Genomic DNA, 22,322 nt, shown 5'->3' with positions numbered 1-22,322 from the left:
GCTTCGGAACAGACTGAAATTCTTTCTAAATGACTTTGTCAATGTCAAACCTCTTTTAATGAAGACAGACAGATCCATGTTCCCAGGAGTGCAGTGTTCACCCTGGGGACATTTTGTACTCAAATGTTTGCCATGGCACTTCGTGCAACACCCAGAGGCTAAAAAGTGAGGTCACATTGCCTGTGGTATGTTTTGAGTTGAGATGAACTTGTTAGAGATTAACTTCTCTTAAAGAAAAGGAAAACAAAAAACTGGCATGTGGAAAAAAGGTTTTATTGTCAAAGCTCATTGTGATTGAAAGAACAGACAGAAGCTAAGACTTACATGGAACCTAATTTCAGCATTTCTTATACAAAATGTTGAAACATAGTGACGTAAATGTGGCGTACAGCGTCACATTTCCCTTTTTGCATCAAATATTCCCACAGAGTTGATGAAAAAAAAAAATAAAATAAAAAAAAGTCTACAGGAACACTTAGAAAACAAACGTGTTAAATGTTTTCACTCGATGAAGCTCCCACATGTTTAACACCAACAGAAAGAATAAATAATGTTACGTGGAATAAACAGAAGATCAATTCTTGAGAATCAACGCTCCGCACTGCTCAAAACACAGATGCACCGTATTAGAAATTGCCCGCTCAGATGATTAGACCCATTTATTTGTCAGAAATTTTAAGATCTGTTTAAAGTGCATCAAAGGACACAACTCAATACAAAGGTCCTTGATTTTAACCCCAAGAGCTTTAGGCCCAGAATACCTGAATTTTGACAATCTTTTAAAATATAGCAAAAACAAAACCCTGGCCGATTTGGATCTCCAAAGAAAAACTCACTTACAAATACACAATGTAACATTCTCAGTTTGTCGAATTGATTTTTGCGAAAAGTTTTGCGCAATTCATCAACATGCAAGTCTTCTTTTTCGTCCAAACAAGTTTTCACAGGCCACGTTTTAATCCCTGATACCGCTGACAACTTTCCGCCGTGATACTGCTCTTTGCCCAAATCTTCAACCAGAGCTATGAGGAAAAAAAGAGACAAGGCAGGGGTAGATAGACAGGAGCGGGAGGATTGTCGAGCCCGCACTGACCTTTTACATTCTGGAGACACGGTAGCCTTGTGCCAGGCAAGCAGAGCCCTTCTGATTTTATAGAGAGAAGTGAGATAACGACTATGTACAGGCCATGTTTCTCTATTCTCTTTGGTCAGTCTTTACATTATGTACAAAGAACACTCGGACCGATGTTGTGCGCCTTCAGTTGGCACGAGCCATGCGCGTCTCTGCTCCGAAGAAGTTGAGCATTGTCTGGACGAGCTCGGGGAGATCGTAATCGTGCTTCCAGCCCCAGTCCTTCCTTGCATTGGAGTCGTCGAAGTTCATTGGCCAACTGTCAGCTGGAAAGAGACAGACGCCAAAATGATTCATGCTGGTTTTGATTTACAGCATCAGTTTCTGATCAAAGTTAATTCGCTTTAGATATGCATTTGCTGGTAGCAGATAACTAGACTGTGCAACTATTGAAAGAAGAAACAACACAATCTTCGTCTTGCAAATAAAAAGAACAATCATGTGAACTAAAATGTATCCTTCTTCAGTTTAATACTCTCAGAATCTGCTGCTACAGCCTTACTTGGTATGTTGACTTTGTTCTCTACATTTTAGCACTTCACAGATATATTTTTTTGTGGTTTGACGGGTGGGTCTACAGGTTAATTTAGCTGCCTTCTAGTTTACGGCACTGCACACCACTCGGGTCTGGTGTGAATTAGCTAGCTAGCAGCACTGCTCATCCTGCAATTACCGCCAATAACGCTGTCCTGGTCCAACATCACTGCTGTGGAAACATTGTGCCCAACCTTCGGTCTCCCCACGGAGAGTAAGCAGCTCAATTTTGATCTGTAAACTCCTTTAGCATTGTTGACCATGTTAACACTGTTAGCTCTGTTACCACCTTTGCAGTCTCGGGTAGTGGTGCCGTCAAAGTTAACAAAAAGGGTTTTGTGTTCAAAATGAAGCTGCTTACTTGCCGGGGCAACCTAGAAGGAGACCGGAGGGTGGGCACAATGTTTCTGCAGCAGTTTTTTCAGCCACCGGGATGGTGCCAACTGAGCAGCACCGCTAATGCTGGCCTCTACACTACCTGGGTGGTGCACAGTGCAGAGCAGCCAAGGCTAAAGTTAGCTAACCAATGGATACCAGAGGCTGGGCAGTGGTCATGTTTCCACTTGTAAATATGTCTGGCCAACTGTCTGACTGCAAAGCCAACAGAAAATAAAATATGAGACTTTTTTTTGTGAAACATTAAAATTTTACCATCTGGAAATAGATAGTGCTTTTAAAGGCTGCACTAAAGCTCATTGATGCTGTTGAGCTCCGGATTTAAAGGAAAGGCCTCTTATAATTCATGTCTTTTTTTCTTTTTTTTTTAATTAACCAGTTAGCTAATGGAAAGCAAAATTAACGGAAACTGACATCCCTAATCACACAAAACAAATTATGTCTTTAAAGCGTCTGACTCAAGAGAATCTTGAGAATGAGTGTTCAGTGTTGAGCAAAAGTTTCACAGTTCAGCAAAGCAAAACGTGACTTACCAATGGCCTGCCGTACGTGGTCCACGTCGTATGTGACCTCCAGCTCAGGCATCTGCTTCTGGAGCTCCTGAGCCAGTTCCTCTGGGGTGAAGCTCATGGCATTGATGTTGTAGGTCCTCATGCTCAGAGTGTCAGCTGGTGCCTCCATTACTTCCAGCGTTGCACGCAGGCAGTCATCGATATACATCATGGGCAGCCGCGTGTCAGGTTTCAAGTTGCACTCAAACTTGCCACTTTTGATTGCGTCGTGGAAAATCTGGACGGCATAGTCTGGTCCGAGACAGAAATAAAAGCATTAGGATGACTTGACTTGATTACATGACGTGTAAAGGAGGAGATGGAAGCTGTTCAGACATGTGAAAATATGGAGATAGAGCATCAGGTTGTCTGCTGGCCTAAAAATACAACTCTCTGGCATAAGTTTGTTATATAACAAACTTGTGACATATCATGAGTGCTACAGGAATAGACGTCCATTAAAAATTGAAACCTTGTGTATGGTCTGAGTTTCATCCCTCTCACCTGTTGTGCCGCCCCCGGGCATGGAGTCAGCAGAGATGATTCCTGGGTAACGGAGACAGCGGAAGTCCAGGCCGTAACGGTGGTGGTAGTACTGTTGAAGGGCAGAAAGGAGGAAATTATTAATAAAAACATATTGAAAATATTCAGTGTGTTCTTACAGCAGATACCAGGATACTATACTATATGTAAAAAGGAAAGAATAATGCAAATGTATACAGCAGGATGTATAGTTGAAGTTTTGGAATGACTTTAAGAAAGACAAAAATCTGATATCTTACCTCTCCCATCAGCTCGGCATGGACTTTAGAGACACCGTAGATGGTACGAGGTCTCTGCACACACAGATCTGGGGTAGGGTTGCGTGGTGAAGTGGGACCGAAGGCACCGATGGTGCTTGGGACAAACAGACGCAAGCCGTGCTCCGCTGCAATGTCCAAGATGTTGTGAAGCCCTAAGAAACGCACAAAAAAATGCATCATTAGGACAACACACTTCACCAATGTTGCAGTCATGAATGTAAGACTCAATAAAATGTTAGCGGGTGCTTACCGGTGATGTTCACAGAGCGCGCCAAGGCCACGTTTGCCTCTCCAACAGCGCTGAGGAGGGCGCTGTAGTGAACCAGCCAAGTGATGCGGTTGTTTACCACAATTTCCCGCAGGTTCTTGTAGTCCAGGATGTCTGAGTAGATGAAGGGGCCTGATGGTGAAAGAGATGATTGGAGATTTTCTATATCAATTCATCCATTCAGCTCATATAAAGTATTTATGTATGCTTGTATTTCAGGGCCAGCTTGTGATGGACTGCTCATTTGTCCTTCCTGCATGTTTCTATTTCCTGTTTCATGCATTCCACTTTAATTTTGTTTATAACCCAAAGCTGTTCATGATGTCTTTTGACAGCTCATTACTGAACTTGCGTCACATATTGATTTGGTATAATTTGCCAGTATTTTTTGTGGAAACGTGACTTCCTCTTGCGCAAAGATGACAGAAAATCAATAAGAACCAAACAGGCTTTATTTGCCCACAATGTCATACTGTTATTTGGCAATAAAGCTATGGTACATTTGTAACACATTAACAACCTTCCCTGGCAAATGCCTGAATTTTTAAAGGTGTGTGCTATGAGTCATAGCTATGACTTGAATGTGACCAAAGACTGTCTACACACTAAAGAAATATTCCATTTTGATGACGTGTCTGTGTTTTTCCTTGAGGCTAAATGCACTTGGTTAAATGTGATGTTCTTGTATTTTTAAATTTAATCTCATAAATAATCTATTTTTACCTTATCTTATTTTTCTGCTGCTGGTTATTGTTATTCTATATTATTATGATTTTCTTTTTTATTCTATAGACTTAATCATTTTTTGTTGTTTGTTTTTTTTTTCTTTTTTAAATTTTATTTTAATAGTCTTATTGTTGTAACTTTCTATTCTTGCAAAATTGTGTGAATCTGATCAATTTCATAATGTAGAACTCAGTTGTAACCAAGTTGACTCACCGCTGTGGAAAACGTTGCTGGGAGGTTTCCTGATATCGGACAGAATGACGTTGTTCTTTCCAAACCTCTTCCTAAGAAGCAGAAAACCTTTGTTACACATCTTAAAAAATCCCCAGAATCTGCTCTCATTATGTTGAAATGTGATTGGCAATTGGTCATTTACCAGGTGTGACCACATAATGTGTGATTTGTTCATGACGATCAAAAAAGTAGAAATCTTACCTCAGCAATTTAGCGAGCCCCACTCCGAGCTGACCCAGGCCTCCTGCGTAAGATAGAGAGAAAAATGGGTGTTATGCACACATTAAATGAGCAGCAGCTAATAATCATCAGCTGGTTTCCATGGAGACTGAAGTAACTAAGAAGGAGAGTGAGCCATAAGAAAAAGGGTCACAGCACTTGACGCCTACACTTCTGTTTTGTCAATCCTTGCTGCTCTCATTGCAAAATCCTGCTGGTCTTGAATAATTCAATTTATCTGCATCTTGATGACCATGTATGAAATGATTGTACAGATGCTGCGTACCTGTAATGAGCACCTTGGGGTGGTCTGTTTCTGAGAAGGACACAGAGTGGAAGCTGGCGTCAGAAGTCACCTGCCGAGGGGAGAAGCTGATGTTGCGTACAGCCACCGTTAGGGGCTGGCAGCCGCACCCTGGGGTGCTGAGCAGGGCCTGCTTGGCCACCTTGCTGAGGGTTCTGATGACAGGCATGTTGGTAGCTGTGGAGGGAAAAAAAAGTGTGATCATGCTTTTCAGGTGACAAATTCCACAGGTATTAGTGACATTAAGTGACTATTTTGGTCTTTAAAGCAAGACAATTCCCACCAATCTATTAAAATCTAGGTAGTTTTAAAATGTTTGACTGCCATCATCTGGTGGCCTCTTTCAGTACATTTTCTGGCCAAGGCATGAGGTTCTGTGTCAGGAGATTTGGGCTCCTCTCCAGACCTCAGGCGCCGAGAGCCGGACAGACAGTCAGAGGAGGAGACGACAAAAGTGGCACTCAGTGATTTCATTTACTCTTTCATTTGCAGCAAAATGGTGAAGCGCGCAAGAGTGATAAATCAGCATAAAGACAACAATGAAACAATGAAAGCGGCCCGAGATGCGAGAAAACGTGCCAGCAGGCAAGACACGTAGGCTTCACTTAAATGCAAATGACAGTGTATTGTTACCAAAGAGGCGCACTTGAGCGCATAGCAACCCCAAACTCCAAACAGTTTCACGAGTACCTTTCATTCACAGCCGGTTACAAAACTTGTATGCAACATTCTCCGGATACCTATTTCTAGTGCGAGTTTTTTTTTTTTTTTTAGAAACGTACACGACTGCAGAAACGATGGAAAACTGAATGAGCTCATTAAAAGCAGCTCGAAAACACGCGCGTTATGTCATTTGAAGGTTTTAAACGCGCCTTCTTTATGTTTATGCCCCGATATATATATATATTTTTTTGTGTAAGGCATTATTTCATAAGTGCACTTACCGTGAGAGCTGCGAGCTTCCAAAAAGAGGAAAGAACAGAGTAACTTGAGTGTCTTTATACTGCCCTGCCTTCACCGAGAGCCAATCAGGAAGAGAGGGCGTACAGTAGCAGACGATAAACAGTGCCAAGATCAGGTCGACAATCACTGTGACAGGATTTGGAAATATTTTTGGACCGTTTTATCACTTAGGCAAACCTTTATCATTGACATCTTCCAGAGGAATTCTTATTTGTAAAAGATCTAATATAATAATAAAAAAATATGGAAACTTTTTTATTACATTGGAGATAATAAATTAAGCATCAACTCTTAAACTTAACGTTTTAAATCATTTTGCGCGTAAAAAACGTGCGCCCTTGCTCCATCTGACCATTCGCTCTCCTCACAACATCCACTGTGTTGCAAACACGGTTTTGCGCACATGTCAGCCAGTTGTGTAACAGGGGACTCAGAGCCGCCCCCCCTCTTGGATCTTTTGAGTAATGTCTATAGTTTTGTTCCGTAATGAAAGGCTGTGCTGATCTTCATTTGGTGAGGCTGCTTTTCCACGTAGACTTTAGGCTAGCGGTTTGGGAGTTTGAAGATTTTTTTGAATGAGTGAGAACAAACAGCTTTTAGATGTGACATACATTTTTAAAGAAAATAGGGAGACGTAGTGAACCATCCAGACAGACAAATGAAACCAGGGCAGTGCGCCTGAGTGAAGCTGCTCTTGGCACACAGCCTGAACTCAGTACGTCACTGTGGCACTTTCAGCCTAATATCATTAAGAAGAAAGCTGTTGGCCAAAAAAACCCCACACATTACAAATACATACAATAAGCAAATTAAAAGTGTGAGCAAGCACGTAGAAATTAAATACATGAGTGTGCACGTTAATAAATCAGGTTCAAGTCATTTTAAACACATTGTGGTTTCTAAATCTGAGCGGATTGATAGAGAAAATGTAGCGGACCAAGGTGACTCACCGGTTGATGTTGAAATCTGTAAGCAGCGCAAACTCCTGTGTTTCTGTTCTGTGTGAGCGGCTTTACGAGGCTGAGATGCGGTTTCCTCCTGTGAGCTGCAGCTTTCCGCGCTCTGACGTGACGCCTGTGTTATCTCCGACCAGTGTTGCATCAGCTTCGTCTTCAAGCTATATATCAGCGGCCATCTGGTTTCAGAGGAAGCCGGCTTTCTCGCGGATTGGTGGAGCCTCGGAGGTGCGGTCCTCCCTCACAGACCACTCCCATACAGAGTCACTGACCAGCACCCAGCAGCGTCCTCAGCCTGGCTGCAGGGCCCTCCACTGCCGCTCAAATCTGAGGCCACGAGTCCGCTTCTAGGAGTTGTTTCCCAAAAATCATTTTAACACATGCAGATTCTCAGTACATGTGCGCGCGGTGATTGATAGGCTGCTGGTTGTAGACTAATCAGTGATAAAGGCTGATGGTGTAATAGAGGATATGAAAGGGATATATGTTATATGATATCTTATTATATTATATTATATTATATTATATTATATTATATTATATTATATTATATTATATTATATTATATATGGTTGATTATGTCATCAAGGACTAAGCTGCCAATCCCATTTTTTATTATAATGGTGTCAAAAAAAGTTTAAAAACAGTAAAATGAATAAATAAATAAATAACAAATAAGTTAGAATAGTGTCTGAGAGGCCAGATGTATCTAATTATCTGGCTTGTTTTGTCAGAACAACCGACTAAACCCCAAATATATTCAGTCAATCATAGAAGACCAAGAATTTGACAAAGTGAATGTAAAGAATTCATTGAATTTTGGCTTTAAAAATTACTTCAACGATTAATTGGTTATAGAAAACGGCTGCTTTTTTTCTGTCCACTGACTAATCCATTAATTAACTAATTGTTTAATGTATTATCTTATTTTATATATAAATCATATTCTTTACACATACATTTAAATGGGCTACGGTATATTTTTATGTCAATATTTATGTCTAAAGATGTAAAAAAAAAAAATGAGAGTAAAGCTATGGTTATTCTGATTTTCCATAATTTTTCGTCTACAGTTCCTCATGAGAGCATGTTTTCCACCTTGTTATTATGTATTCACTAATAAGCTATAACTTTCCAAGTCTCGATCAATCTTAATTCAGTTGAAACATGGAAATGAACATGACAATCTCCATAAACGAGGACCCGCTCCCAAGTAGATATAAATGCCTCATTCAAGGAAAACATGATTCTTATCTTTAGTTGATTATGCACTTATAAAATATAGAGAAAATATATGCATTATATTATATTCCTCACAATATATCCTCCTAAATCCTACACACTGGACCTTTAATTCCTTAACATAAAGTTTTGTCCCTTTCCCCCTAAATAACATTAATGTTGTATATCATCTTTTCCACACTGTCTGACAGTATGCTACAACACCTAGTATATTGTTTGTATGATCACTCCATTTTGACAAATGGAAATATACTAGATATTTTAGGCATTATTTTATACATATATTGCTTTCTTTGTAAACTCTGGGATTTTAGGTTTGAAAAAAAAGTTCAATGGGTTTGAACGTTTAGCCGCACAGTCCGAGTTTGAAATGACTGACAGCTCGATGAGTAAGTGGGGTTTAAACATACTTTACAGTAATTATTTGACTTTTTATGTCCCATATTATGACCACTCAGTGGAGCCCCTAAGGGGGGGACCAGTGGGGGCCATGGCCACCCTGATACAAAATCATTGGAAGCTGACATTTCTGTAAGAGGCTGATATACACTAATTTTTAATCTTAAGCACCTTGTGAAACTAGACAATTTAAGGCATCCATTGGTACCAACCATTTTTAAATAGCTTGTCAGGATTGGAGCTAAATAACACTCTTAAGTCTGGCTAAATTTTGGGTGAGGCAACAATTGGCATGGCCATTTTCAAAGGGGAGCTCTGACCTCAAGATATCTGAAAGAAAATTGGTTCTAAAGGTACCCACAAGTCTGCGCGAAACTTGAGTAGGCACGTTCCCAGTAAATGTTTTCTTCCTAACAATCAATGTAGTCCTTCAAGATAAAGCTGTATTTCTGTCTTTTTAAGGAAAAGGATAACCAGCCTATTTGAAGAACAACGAATCATCGAACATACAAAGATACGCAACACATTAAAACAGGATCTTAACTGTATTAGTCTGTGCACCTCAGATATTTAGTATTATTTACTTCAAATAAATACATTTTTTAAAAAAGCAGTAGGTGATTCCTTAACTCTCCATATTGACATTTGGCTATGTTTGGACATTTTGGTTTTGGTGTGCCACCCCAAGATTTCAGTGACCTGATATGACTGCCCTTATGAAAATAATTAGTTATATGTTGTTACATTTTTTCAAGGCAATCAGTTTCCTAGAGTTTTCTTTAAGTAAGATCAACTTGTCAGATTTTACAGTCTACATAGTTTAAGTGTTTGTATGTTATTCCTCAACTATATTGTAGAACGGCAGTGATTCTATGAGCATTATTGTAAATAAATATCTCTCCATAGAGCAACAGAAGAGCAGCAGGACAATCACAACACTGCGGATATAAAAGGCCGATCCAAATACTGAGAAAAGTCAACGAGTAAAATAAACATAGCTGGACTACATACGACGCAAAACAAAGGACGAACCTGACGCATCCTTGTAATTAAACGCTTTTTATGATTGGAAAATAATGTTAAGGCACTTAACACCAAACCGGTGCGGATGCCACACAGGGTTTTGTAACCTTACAGGAAGAGGGAGTGTTGAAACACTACAGCCTGTCTGATTTGAATGTAACAGAATCATTTCTCTGTTTATCAAGGGACAGGTATGATGTGTACACACCATCTGTTTGACTTTGAGGGTTTGTTTGCAGTGGACAGAGGCGGGCAAAAGAGGGTGATGATGTCTCTGAGTGGAGCGAGCAATGGGCGGGGCTGGAAGATCTGAGCTGGCACGTGAGTGGTGGACAGGTGCACACCCCCACGCCCGTCATCACTCAGGAGGAAAACAAGTTAATGTGTAAACTGGCACACTTTTACTAAAAAACAAAACCAGGTTATCTTCAGGGAAAACTTAAGATTGCATCCACCTCAAGGACGTATTAAGTCCTTCGCTCATCACTCCCAGGAAACATGAGATGCCTGCTGACTGTGAGATGACACGATTTTGATTTACTTTGGTTTTTTTCAGTTTTGGTGAAATGCTGAAGCAAAGTCTAACCCCCGATGAGAGCATCTGGGCAGCAAAGATAAAAACCACACTTGACACCCATGTGAGAGCACACACAGTCCTCCGTTGTTCCAAGAGGCTGTCAGTGCATCATGTCTGAGAAAGCTTTCAGCAATGTAATCAGAGTAGTGCCAGACTCAAGGCCACAGTGATTCAGAGAGAAGAGTGATGGCCGGACGGTAGCGCCGTAAACACTGGCTGCCGTCACATGCCCTCGTGAAGCAGCTGATCCCCGGCTATTTATTCCCCAGGCACCTCATCAGATGATACCTTCGTCACAGCAGTGGCAGCATGTTTAGTGAGGTGGATGGGCTGCTGTTTACTAATTCTTGGACAAGCTATAAGGGGGACGGTATTGGACACTGGATTCTACATCACCTGTCATTAAGTGGAAACAAGCTTCTGCGTCACTGATCAGTGGCAGACGTGACCAGGACCGCACAGTGAAATGAGACGTTACAGAGATATTTTATGTCAAACTGTTACTTATTGTTTTGGAAAATACTAATTATTAGCAATATCTTTAGAGCAGAAATACTATTTTTTTGGCCACTTGGGGACAGAAGAACAACGTTAACATATTATCTTCTTATAGAGTTGTTTTGATGTTGTGCATTTCTGCAGGCCACAGATATGTTACATTTGTCAGTTTCATATGTTATTGATATGTTGGCACTTTGCATTTCTTTAAGTTTTGATTTTTAATGTTGTACTTTTACTCAGGTAAACAATGTGAGTACTTCTTCCGCTACTGGACACTGGGTTGATGAGAGTGGTGAATCATAACAGTAAACTCAGTTCAGTACAGCACTAATAAATAAGCAAAGTTAATCTAATCATGAATTTATAGTCAATGAAATGGTAAGTCTGAAAGAAAATTATACTGGGAATTATACAAATTTTGCTGTGTAAACATTAACTTATTAAATAATTATAAAAATAAAACATCTTTTGTGCTAGAATTTTTTAATGGCTTGAAAACTTAAAAAAACATTCAATCTGTGAACAATAATATAATTTTACACACATTTGATCAGCAGTGATAAAAGTAGGTACATGTTTACTTTCTTCTGATTTTGCAGTAAGGCATTGCACAAACACAGTAGAGTTTTGTTGACTTTGACAAAGCAACAATATGTATAACGCAAGCACAGGAAATCTGCACAATTGTAAATCGCACCGTTACCTCCATTGAACGCACTGTTCCACTCATTCACACACAAAGCAATTGTTTTCTTTTTTTGGCAAAAAGGAAAATGTGTATTATGCAGCTATAAAGAACCTCATAAAGCAGTTTAATGTAGTGGCTGGAATCATTTCAGTTTAGTGTGACTGAAGCAAAATTTAATGTATGAAGATTACATGAACACAAGAAAAGAAAAGAAATGTCTTACTGGCAAAGAAAACAAAGCCTTTTATTATTAATTTTTAAAAATGAAATGTTTTTTGTATTTTGTTTAGTCTTGAAAAACCTTTTACATTGTTAACCTTGTTTCAATTTTGCTATGAGAAGAACTTTGGGCTGCATTTCTGTATGAAAGGTGCTATATCAATAAAGAGTTAATAGTTTGAGTTTAAATTAGTTTGATACATTGGCACAGTTACTGTAGACACATTTATTGTCTAATATTTAGGCCTGCAGTTAACACTTATTTTCATTGTCTGTTAAACTGTAGATTATTTTTTCAATTAATCAATTAGTTGTTTGGTCTATAAAATGTCAGAAAATGTCTATTAGTGTTTCTCAAAGCCCAAAATGACATGCTGAAATGTCTTGTTTTGTCAACAGCTCAAAGATATTCAGTTTACTGACATAGTGGAATAAAGACAGAAATGAGGATGATTTAAAGAAATAAAGAAAATATTCACATTTAAGAAGCTGCAATCAGAGAATTTTGACTTTTTGTCACACCAAGTTATTGACCGACTGATCAGATGAATTGGTTAATAATAATTAATTGGTTAATAATGTTGTTAGTTGACAACTAATTAATTTATCAATGGCAACAGCTGGTGGGTAAAAGTTTGAGAAAAATGATGAAGTGTTATATTGTTTTTCTGATATTGAATATTCCTTTCACACAAAGTGCAATAGTTTTGAATCTTAAATGACAAAAGCAAATTTGCATTTTGTCCCATAATGTCTTTGAGCAAAAGAATTATCAGAACTTCAATACCAAAATATAAATTGGTCTTTAAAGCATCGTGTCACATTAATATATATTTTTTTCAAAACTCCATTAACTCTGTAAAGTCTCCCTATTAATCATATGAACAACATACTGTGGCAACAAGACCCCTTTTTTTCTGCATCATACACTCACACACATTTGACTACTACTACTATGCAGAAAATTGAAAATAAAATTGAACAAGTGTAACCAGGCAAGCTAGCATTTCATAAAGTCATGTTAAATAAGTCTTTTCTCAATATCTCCAGCTCTTCACTGGAATGTCAAGTAATGATCGGACAAACACACAAGACATGTTAATCAGATCCCTATTAAACAACCCTCCGTCTCATCGTACAGTACAGCAGGTGCTGACCCTACCTACGCTCACTACATCATCTCATCGTGCAGCAAAGTCACATGCTGCCTTATAGCACCCTATATGTTGCCATAGTTACTCTGCAGTGCTCCAGCATATACATCCAGCAGGATGCCTGCTGAGATCATGTACCGTGAACATCCAATATTCCCTCCTGAATGAGACCAATGCCCAAAAATACATCTATTAAAACACACTGAGAGAAACCGGACCCACACACTGATGTTTAGGAATCTGTGTGTGTGAATGAGAGTCAGCGAGCGTGAGGTGTGAGGGGTTTTGATGAGGCTCGGCAATTGTGAAATCAGCTGACAGTTAGGAGCTGTAGAGGGGATTTTTTCACACATAGGTCTGTGTGCACGCTTATAATAGAGCAAGGATGCAATTAACTAACTGTTTTCTAATTGAGGAATAAATGAAATATCAATAAAAAAAAGTCCAGCATGATATTGTCAAATTGGTCATTTTGTGTGACCAACAGTCCCAAAACATAAAGATATTAAATTTACAGTAATTTATAACAAATTTTTAACAAAGAAAAGCAGCAAATTCGGAAAGTGGAGCCACTGAGTGAGTGCACAATAGCATAAAGTAATTCCTGAAATGCTAAATCAATCACTTAAATAGCTGCCAATTATTTTTTTGGATGAGCATATATTGATTAATAGACTAATCAGCCCCTCCAGGATGTTCTGATGGCAACAATTACCACATATTCAACAAATCCCTGTGAATTTTGCGCAACCTTGCAATTTCGCCAAAAGTTTTACCAATCATCAGTTTCCTCCGAATTTCAGCAATCACATCAGTCCCCCGCATAACGTCACCCAGCTGCCTAGTTTCTGATTCATGAAGATACAAAAACTACTGTTAAAGACAGTGAGAGGCAATTTCCTGATGTTCTGTATGAAAGCCAGGGCAAACTGTTTTGTACAACTAATGTCATCTACTGACAAACACTTCTCTACCATAAAAACAGACCCCGTGAATGGCTGAGACAGATGGATAACAGACAACATCCAGATCTATTACACATACTGTAATAATCAAGATGAGTCAGATTGGTTGGTTGGTCAGATGCTTGGTTAGGGGTAATGTTAGTGGAGTATAAATCACAGAATTGTTTTATTCTCACTGGAACCAATTACCTTTGATTTTCACTGAATTATGAAACAAATATAACTATTTTTGCAACTTTCACTTGCTCCTGCAGTTTCATTGAAAAAACTGCCTGAAACATTGCAACATGCATTGCAATTTTTAAGAAAAGCTGCCCAGAAATCAGGCCTTTTTTGCCACAGCGATTTCAAATAAAGCTCTATGTTAGAGAGATATGAGATGATAAGTGTTTGGCTTTTAGCAGCACTCTAAGAAATGACTGGCTCTTTTCTTTCCCTCTCATTCCCGCTTAGTTTTAATGACACACCATTATGAATTTGCTATCTGTAAGTGTCAGGGCACAAATATAACTGCATAAATGCAAACATCAAAGAGAGCTAATTTTGATATTAATCTGGGTGCAGAGCAATTTCATTTAATATCTGTGTGAGAAACTAAAATGTAGCATCAAATTATATTGGTTAGAACTATATATTTTTAAATATCTGAATAAGATTTGCCTAATCGAAGCTTAAAATCAGGCTGATATTGATCTGTTTTTGTTGAATATTCACATTTTCTACCTCTTTCTTTCAATGCGCTTGCTTTCGCAGCTCTGTCTCTCTCCTCTCTCTCCCTCTATGGCGTCTGCAGCAGAGGATCTTCAGTTTCAAGCTGCGCCAGCTGCCTGCGCAGGCTGTTTACCTTGTTCTGAAGCTCCTTGTTGTACTCAATTATATGAACCATTTCCTCGTGGGCCTCGTCCAAACACTTGGAGGAGCGGTTCCATCGCAGGAACACTCCTGTAACAAAGGAAGGAGCAGAGCACTGTCAGTAATCTATTGACTACAACAAAACCTAATACAAGGATGTGGTTTCTGCGCCTTCTTTCAGGCTCGAACAAAAGTCTGCAGCCCTGCTGGTGCTTGTGTGAGGCTCAGGCACAGTGACACTAGCATGCTGATGTTTAGCAGGTATAATATTTACCATGTTTACCGTCATAGTTTGAGTGTAATAAACACACATAAAGGTTCAGATAAATCATGAGCACTGATTATGTGAACTGGCTGCAAATCCTTCCTCTTTCACACGAACTCCCTGATAAAGCTGGGTGGGGGAATTTAGTAGAGGAACCTGTGGGACTGAATCACTGGTAACACAAGTATGACCTCAAAGATTTGTGACTGGAACCGAGGTGACTTGTCGGTCAATTAACCTCTCCTTTTTTACAACATGGTTTTAGCTAAAAGCTCTTGCAATTTCCTAGTTAGTCATTTCCTCTTTTAACTCATGTTTTCAAAAGAAATCAAACCAATTGCTCAGATTTTCGAAAGGGTCAAATAGCTTGTGAAAGGCGTTTGAACTCAAGACAAGAAAACTGTTTCTGCAGGTTTCAGATTCCCATGACTAGAGCATGGAAACATGCTCAACATGGACAACACTGATCCCCATTTTTAGTAAGAACTCATTGAACTTCATTCCAAATCTACAACAAAAGATACAAAAATTTAGCTGAACAAGCCTTCAGGATTTACGTAAAACGGTAGAAATGTGTTTAGTGTTCTGCAAAGACATGTTGAACACCATCAGTCCTTCTTAGTGTCAACATGAGGAGCCACATATGGACCTCCATGGGGTCTTTTAAGTTGGTCCAGGCAGCGTGTGCGTCACTCTGAGTTGCGTAAGCAGAATGTCGGTTGCATTTCACGTGCTTCAATAGTTCTCATAGTTCATACAGAATGAGGGAGTGGCTCCGTGGCATTAAGGCAGGAAGAGGGGCCCCTTAAATAGGTTTGCATGAACCTTATGACCCCTCATCTGTCTAGACCCCCTCCCCCCACTCTGCTTTATGAATGGCTTTTGCTTTCAGCTGAATGCCATATTCAGCAATTTCAAGCAAACAGTCTCCTGGGGAAAAACCCCCAACCACATTCCACACTAAGCTCCTAAAAATACCAACTCTGTCAGATATATTTAACATGTAATGATGTCATTTCATATCCAAAAATGTATGAAATGTTGGGAAATGTGTCTCCAGCAGTGGATAACTTGAGGTGGCATCTATTCAGACCATTTAGTTCTTGATTCACAAATCGCAAAAAAACAATCTGAAGTCTTTCGAGTGTCTCTGCTTACAAAAGACAGCCGCCTGATACAATCTCAGTCACACACTGCTACATGAAGGTTAGGTTTCACACTCAAGGGCGCTAAGAGAGAAAAGAGCAGCATGCATTCACTTCACCCACGCAGATTTTCAAAAGCATCATGGAATCATCCCCACTTGCTCATTTTGTTTACCACCATTTGTTGCTTTGAAAAGCAGCAGAGTTTATGTCAAGTTAACCAAGTGTTTCAAAAAGAACTCAGACGCCCTAAAGCTATAAAACACATTACCTATAGATATCAGAGAGGCCAGCTTACTAAATATTTTTACAAAGAGCCAATTGATTTCATTATTTACTTGATTTTATGATTTTAAGGACTATGACCTGCTTTTACTATAAAGCACTTGTGCTGCATTTCTTGTATATAAATAATATTTTTTATTATTATAAAAAAAAAACAGCTTCAGTGAAAACGCTTCTTATTGTGTTTAAATGAAGTGATCAAGTATAATTATGTGCAGTATCTGTAACTGCAAGACTAGCATGCTAATGACTGCTAACTGGTAGTAAACCGCCACTGGGACAGTGTCGGTGTGGACACTTTCTGAGCAACCTATAATAAGACAAACACGCAAGCAAAACACATCACTGAGATTCCTGTGAAGCAATCTGAGCAATCCTGAAAATGCGAAGGTGCTGAAAGTGAAATGTGGGAAAGAAGTCGTATGAGTTAAACGGTAACATAAAGAGTTTGACCTCCTTATTAAACATATACAATCAGAGGTCAGGAAACACATTTGTTTACACAGTATTTCACACTAAATACCAAATAAAATGATTCATATGATCACTATTTTATTATAGCTTATGTTTATACAGTACAAAATTGCTCAAAATGTTGTTATTTACTCAATATTTATGTTCCTGTCATCAGTGTTCAAAAGCCTTGTGATTGGATGAGAGGAAAATGACAGCCAGTCCTGTTGATGACTGTGTAATTGCTGTGACAAATGTCCTTTTTAAACATGTATACATGCCTGTATTCATGTGTGTAACTTTGAACACAGGGTCAAGAGTAAGTCGGGAGTGAAATATGTATGTTGCAGTACTTACTTGTGGCTCACAGGGTCACTCAGTTTATCAGCGGTGAAAATAATAAAATCAATAGCGCCCCCTTGTGGTTATATTACACAATGTGTGTCTGAGCTATTATGTACCCAAATATGAGACTATGAACAGCTAATGGCTGCGCGTCTGCCACCATCACAGCAGTTTTCTCAGCCACTGCTAACAACCGTTTAAGGTGTTACTCATGTGTTTTAGCTTCTAACGTTGTCAGACCTGTTTACAGTCCAAGCTTAAATCAACAGCATGATTAATACCCATAATCCTGAAACGTGTGTCATGCTGTGAGAACACAGCATGCGGTCTTACTGGTTGATGTACATGGAAACAGGGTTTCAAGAATATCAGGATTGCTGTCAGTGGTGTGCCACCTACTTCCAGCCAACTTTGGGCTCAAATTTACCAAGCAAATATTTCTGAAAACTTATACTGATTTACTCATTTCACCATTGGATGACGATTTTCCATTCAAAGGTGAAAAAAGAGCCTAAAGGGAAACTGGTAATTTCTTAACCCTGTTTTTTTTAAGATGTTTTTTTGTCTTGTCTTTTCAAATTAGCCCAGTATTGAGAGAGAGCGCTGCAGCTGTAAAAACTGGCTGCAAAGTAACCACAGGAGCAGCTGCGCCCCCGCAATTTAAGTCCACTGAAAGTGCTTGTTTTTTTGCCACTTACAGGCTCAGATTGTTATTATAATTGTCTGACAACATTACAGAAAGGACCCTGTAGAGAAATTAACTTTTTTTTGCTTAGCTCTTGTTTGGTCCTGTCTGTTATGTGTTTAAACGTTTGTGGCTACTTTCACTTCAAGCTCTGCTAATCCATTAATTATCTGTGATATTATGGGATGTTTTTCTTTTTAAATGACTTTAAATGACTATACTCTGAAATACATACTCAAAGTAATTTATACTGCTATACTCCATGTGCCATTTGTCTTTATGTATTGTATTAGTGTTCCTATGTTTTAAGAATCTTAAGAGTAATTTTGAATGTTGTTGACGTTGTAGATTAGAGTTGAGTTGCAGGATGAACTTTATCTTTTTAAACTTGGATGTCATGTAATGTCTGGGCCCCTATTAACAAGCTTTGGATAGCTTATCAGGGTGTCCCATTTCACACATCTAATTTTACTTGAAATCATGTTTGTATCTTTATTTTTACAGACTCTGAATACACTGAATGAAAAAAATTGTGGCCATTATTTGTATTTTTTTTTAATTTTGTTTGTCAAATTAAAAAAAATGTAAAGGACAAATTTTATTGTCATTTTTTAAGAAATCTACCTTGTACCTTTTTTCAATATATTTCTTAGAATGTTTACGTTCCTTCTCCAGTACAACAGAAACCCAATATGGCTTCTTTATGAAATTATATTCAGTGTGGAGAGCCGTTGTTTTTTGCGAGCTGTTACAAATGTAACAGGCTGACACTAACTTTCCAAAAGAAGGAAACTTTTAGGTCACAAATAATCTGCTTGCCTTCATGTTGGTTTCTTACCTTCCCACAGCAGCAGACTCTGAGGGGCCACAGAGGGCCAGATCACAAGACTGTTGGCCTCGTAGAGCGGGTTGGTCAGACGCTCCAGTTCTTGAGGCCGATTCACCCACGACCAAAGAGACACAGTCTTCTCAGGCAGAGACAGTTTGGCTCTGTGAGGAGGGTAAGAAGGTTTTCGGTTAAGCAAGAAGAACAGTGGATGCCTACAGTCTGTCAAACAGAGCCCATAACCTGAGCAATGACTTGATAGCAGGATAGCAGATTTTCAATACACAATATTATTGCCAAAATAATTCACAAAAGCAATATTATTGGGATATCTACAGAGAATCTGAAAAACAAAGTAATAACGCTATGAGTCAAATTTGTCTTTAACTTGTTTATTCTGTGTTTTGTCTCGTTTTGGTAAATAAATTACACTCAAAATACAAGTGTGGGGAGGTGGAGAGAGAGACAAAACCAGAACAGAAAGAAAAGGAAATTATAAAAGTGCTGGATTATTCACTTATTATCATGTGTATTATTATTATGCTGTTGATATTTTGTTATTTTAAATACCATAGTAATCATCAATATCAGTGCATCGCAATATCCCTAAATGACACATTCCTGGATGAGAAAGTAAAATCTTGCTGGTGAAAATATTCTCCTTTCCCTAAACAAAGACACTGAAACGGTGTTTATAAAGCTCTTCGGTGGCCAATAATTTGAAGAAAATACTTACTTGATGTAACTCTTAACATCATTGCCCCGAATGAGACTTTAGCATATGAACGGCTTAAACAGGATAATTTAAATTTTATAAACATTTTATTATGTGGATGTTGTGTTTGGTTGCATTAGATTATGCAGATTTACACTTACAGACCAAAACAAACTCCACAGGCACATGGCTGATCGAAGACCGACCTCAACAGACTTCACACTCACCTCTCGGCTGTGCTGTTGCCCAAGAAGGTGCCAAACTGAGAAGCATAGGCGTGCTCAAAGACCAGCACCAGGAAGCTCTCGCTGAATTCAAAGGAGCACGGAAACTGGCGAAGGATCTGCCACACACAGTCCAAGAAGAGCAGGAAGGCAGGAGCCTCTTGTCGGGGCTTGCTGTTGGAGTAGGCTGACAGGGCGCAGCGCTGCTGGAACGGGTGACCCGCCTGAGACAGATGGTCAAAGTGCGAGAGGGGTTATGAGGAGGATTGCAAAGATCATGTCTATCATGATATTAAAAAGCTTGCTGGATCTGATACCGGCAGAGATGTTTTTTGATGCTTATGTATCATTTCAAGCTTTTAAAATGATTAATTGTCTGTATTAATGAGTGAAAAGGATTTGGGCTGTGCTTCAAAGGTCAGATGAGCTCACCTGGAGCCACTCTCGCTCCACCAGGCCTTGGAAGCCTCTGATTGTCCTGCAGGCTGGATCAAGGATGATCTGAGCCAAGGAGGTCACCTGCAGGGTGGAGTCTGTCCCCTCTGTACCATGAACGAGCACCGACGCCCCCTCCCTGAGACAAACGCAGACAATCACCGTTTGTCACCAGCTACTCTGATGTACACAAACAAGTGACATCGGTTCTGAACACTGTGGTTTTCTCAGTTCAGTATGAACAGCTTAGCATTTACTGTTCCAGGGTGAGCATAACGAGCAAATCAAACTTTGTCCCCTGACCTGTCGATACACTGGGCAGCCAGGCAGGCAGTGGTGAGGATCTCCTTGACATGAGTCTGCCAGTTGGAGGCCTCTAGCTTGCTCAACCAGCGGTCCATACTGTGCGACTGGTCGTTACATGCCTCTACCAGCTTTATCAGGCTCTCCTGGAGGATGTTAGACCTGGAAATGACAGATTTGTCACAACACTAACAAAAAATTCTGCATAGCTCATGTATATGGAGCATAAATGTCAATGATATTAATGTTTAAAAGCATTTTTGACACATAGTATCAGTATATCACATTCTATCCAAAGTCTTAACAATATATTGTGTATTTTAAAGAAATACCCCGCCCCTCCAAATGGTAATTTGCACCGCAGTTACTGAACCAGTGTTGGATGAATTTGAGTGGAACATTTAGTTTTTCTTGGACGTGTCCATGGTGAATGAAGAATGATTTTATTGATATTAAGTCGTAGGGGTTCATGTTTTATGAACAGCAAAACTATATCAGAACATCTGCTCATGAACTCACAAAATCCAAATATTATTTATTCTAACCAGTCCTATGTTCAGTATCTCTCAAACAGACAGCAGTTTGAGATGGTAAACTGAGTAACACTTATCTATGCTTTCTTCAAAGCCGGACTCCATTGATAAAAACAATAATTTCACCTCACTGAACACAGGAGCTGCTGGTCTACGACTTTATCAGTCAGTTAGTTTGTTTTATTGTATGACTTTGGTGTTTTAAAGGGTTAGTGCAGATTCACCAAAGTAACCTAATAACATAAACAATCTAACAACTGAGGCAGTGGTAGACCAGCAGATCCTGGTTTCAGTGAGACAAAATTACCGTTTTTGTCAATGGAGTCTGGCTTTGAAGAGGGCATAGATAAATTTCACTTTCTGTTCAATTCCCCAATAGAAAGGGCGGTCTGTTTGAGAAGTATTAAGCATATACTGGATGAATGAGACTTGGAACATACTGCATGAGTTGTGTGAGAGTTTGTAAGCGAATGTTTTGAAAAGCTTTGCTGTTGTTCTCAGTTTTTGGATTCTCCATTCACCATGGTGGCATGGAAGAAAAACAAAGTTTTCTTCACAACTTAAACACAAAGTGAGTAACTGATATACAAATGGTCATTTGGAGGATGAAGTATTTCTTTAAGATTTAAAAAAAGGAGCACAAAAATGAATCAATACATAAAGGCTTCACCGAGGCCCTTACTGAACACTCACCTTTCGATTGCTTTGTGAATCCTCCTCCACTGAGGGTAGTTAGCCTCTGACTCAAATCCTCCACCTCGAGCTTTGGCCTGCTGGGCGACATTGATGGTGCGCGTGTCAATGATGTAGCCACGTTTGCCTGGCCGCAGGGTGGCATTGATCAGCTTCTCGTCTTCCTTACACCGCCGCCCGTTGGTGCCTGTCAGTGGCTGCCCTGCTCGCATCATCACCTGAAAGTGGAGGTGATTTGAGGCAATTTTCTTATAACAGACATTTTATACAAAAACTAAACCATGCGTACAGACAGACAGTCAATGCACAAATATTTTTCAGCAGAAATCATGTAATCACTGTTTCCCAGGTGCTCACCATGCCATTCTTCTTGTGGTAGTAGCTGAGTACCGGAAAACGACCACCATGACGGAAAGTAGCTACTTTCCTCAGTGTGTCATCATCAACATCTTTGGGCACTACCACTAAAGGAGGGTATGATGGACACACGCTGAAGTCCTTGTTGACTTCACTCAGTCTCCATTCATCTGTCTGATAAAAGAGATGGTGAGAAGTTGTAAAAATAAGCACGTACAACAGAGTGCTGAGTGAAAGTTAAAGGTCGAGTGTGAAGGGTTTAGTTGCATCTATTGGCAGAAATGGAATATAACATTCATAGCTAAGTTTTCAGTAATTCATAATCACCTGAAAATAAGAATCGTGTTTTCTT

At 39.3% G+C, this 22,322-nt stretch overlaps 2 protein-coding genes across 6 annotated transcripts in view; both read right to left on the bottom strand.

The window, feature by feature from the left end:
* Positions 1-257: 257 nt before the first annotated feature.
* Positions 258-7,239, bottom strand: tdh (L-threonine dehydrogenase). 2 transcript variants are annotated; one of them, XM_042503416.2, is made up of 9 exons: positions 7,081-7,239; positions 5,150-5,344; positions 4,846-4,888; positions 4,624-4,694; positions 3,667-3,816; positions 3,396-3,568; positions 3,118-3,208; positions 2,596-2,865; positions 258-1,398 (listed from the first exon to the last, which is right to left on the bottom strand). In XM_042503416.2, the coding sequence occupies exons 1-9, from the start codon at positions 7,229-7,231 to the stop codon at positions 1,259-1,261; spliced, it is 1,284 nt and encodes a 427-aa protein (XP_042359350.1). In that variant the 5' UTR covers positions 7,232-7,239; the 3' UTR covers positions 258-1,258. The 2 variants fall into 2 exon arrangements, with proteins under 2 accessions (XP_042359350.1, XP_087945202.1); XM_088089076.1 differs by lacking the exon at positions 7,081-7,239 and adding an exon at positions 6,112-6,265.
* A 4,055-nt stretch (positions 7,240-11,294) lies between these two features.
* The window catches only part of mtmr9 (myotubularin related protein 9), a 100,134-nt gene continuing 89,106 nt past the window's right edge, over positions 11,295-22,322 (bottom strand). For all 4 annotated transcript variants that reach the window (XM_042504003.2, XM_088089074.1, XM_088089075.1 and 1 more), the window contains 7 exons: positions 21,971-22,144; positions 21,614-21,831; positions 20,388-20,549; positions 20,082-20,223; positions 19,653-19,873; positions 18,723-18,874; positions 11,295-14,796 (listed from right to left, as the gene is read on the bottom strand). In XM_042504003.2, coding sequence (XP_042359937.1) covers positions 14,633-14,796; positions 18,723-18,874; positions 19,653-19,873; positions 20,082-20,223; positions 20,388-20,549; positions 21,614-21,831; positions 21,971-22,144 — 1,233 coding nt within the window. In that variant the 3' untranslated portion in view covers positions 11,295-14,632. The remainder of the gene's footprint in view (positions 14,797-18,722; positions 18,875-19,652; positions 19,874-20,081; positions 20,224-20,387; positions 20,550-21,613; positions 21,832-21,970; positions 22,145-22,322) is intronic.

The sequence above is a fragment of the Plectropomus leopardus genome, chromosome 16 (genome assembly GCF_026936395.1).
Source record: "Plectropomus leopardus strain MGB_pleo_1.0 chromosome 16, ASM2693639v1, whole genome shotgun sequence".
In the NCBI taxonomy this organism is placed as follows: domain Eukaryota; kingdom Metazoa; phylum Chordata; class Actinopteri; order Perciformes; family Serranidae; genus Plectropomus; species Plectropomus leopardus.
This window is presented reverse-complemented; position numbering and strand designations above follow the sequence as displayed.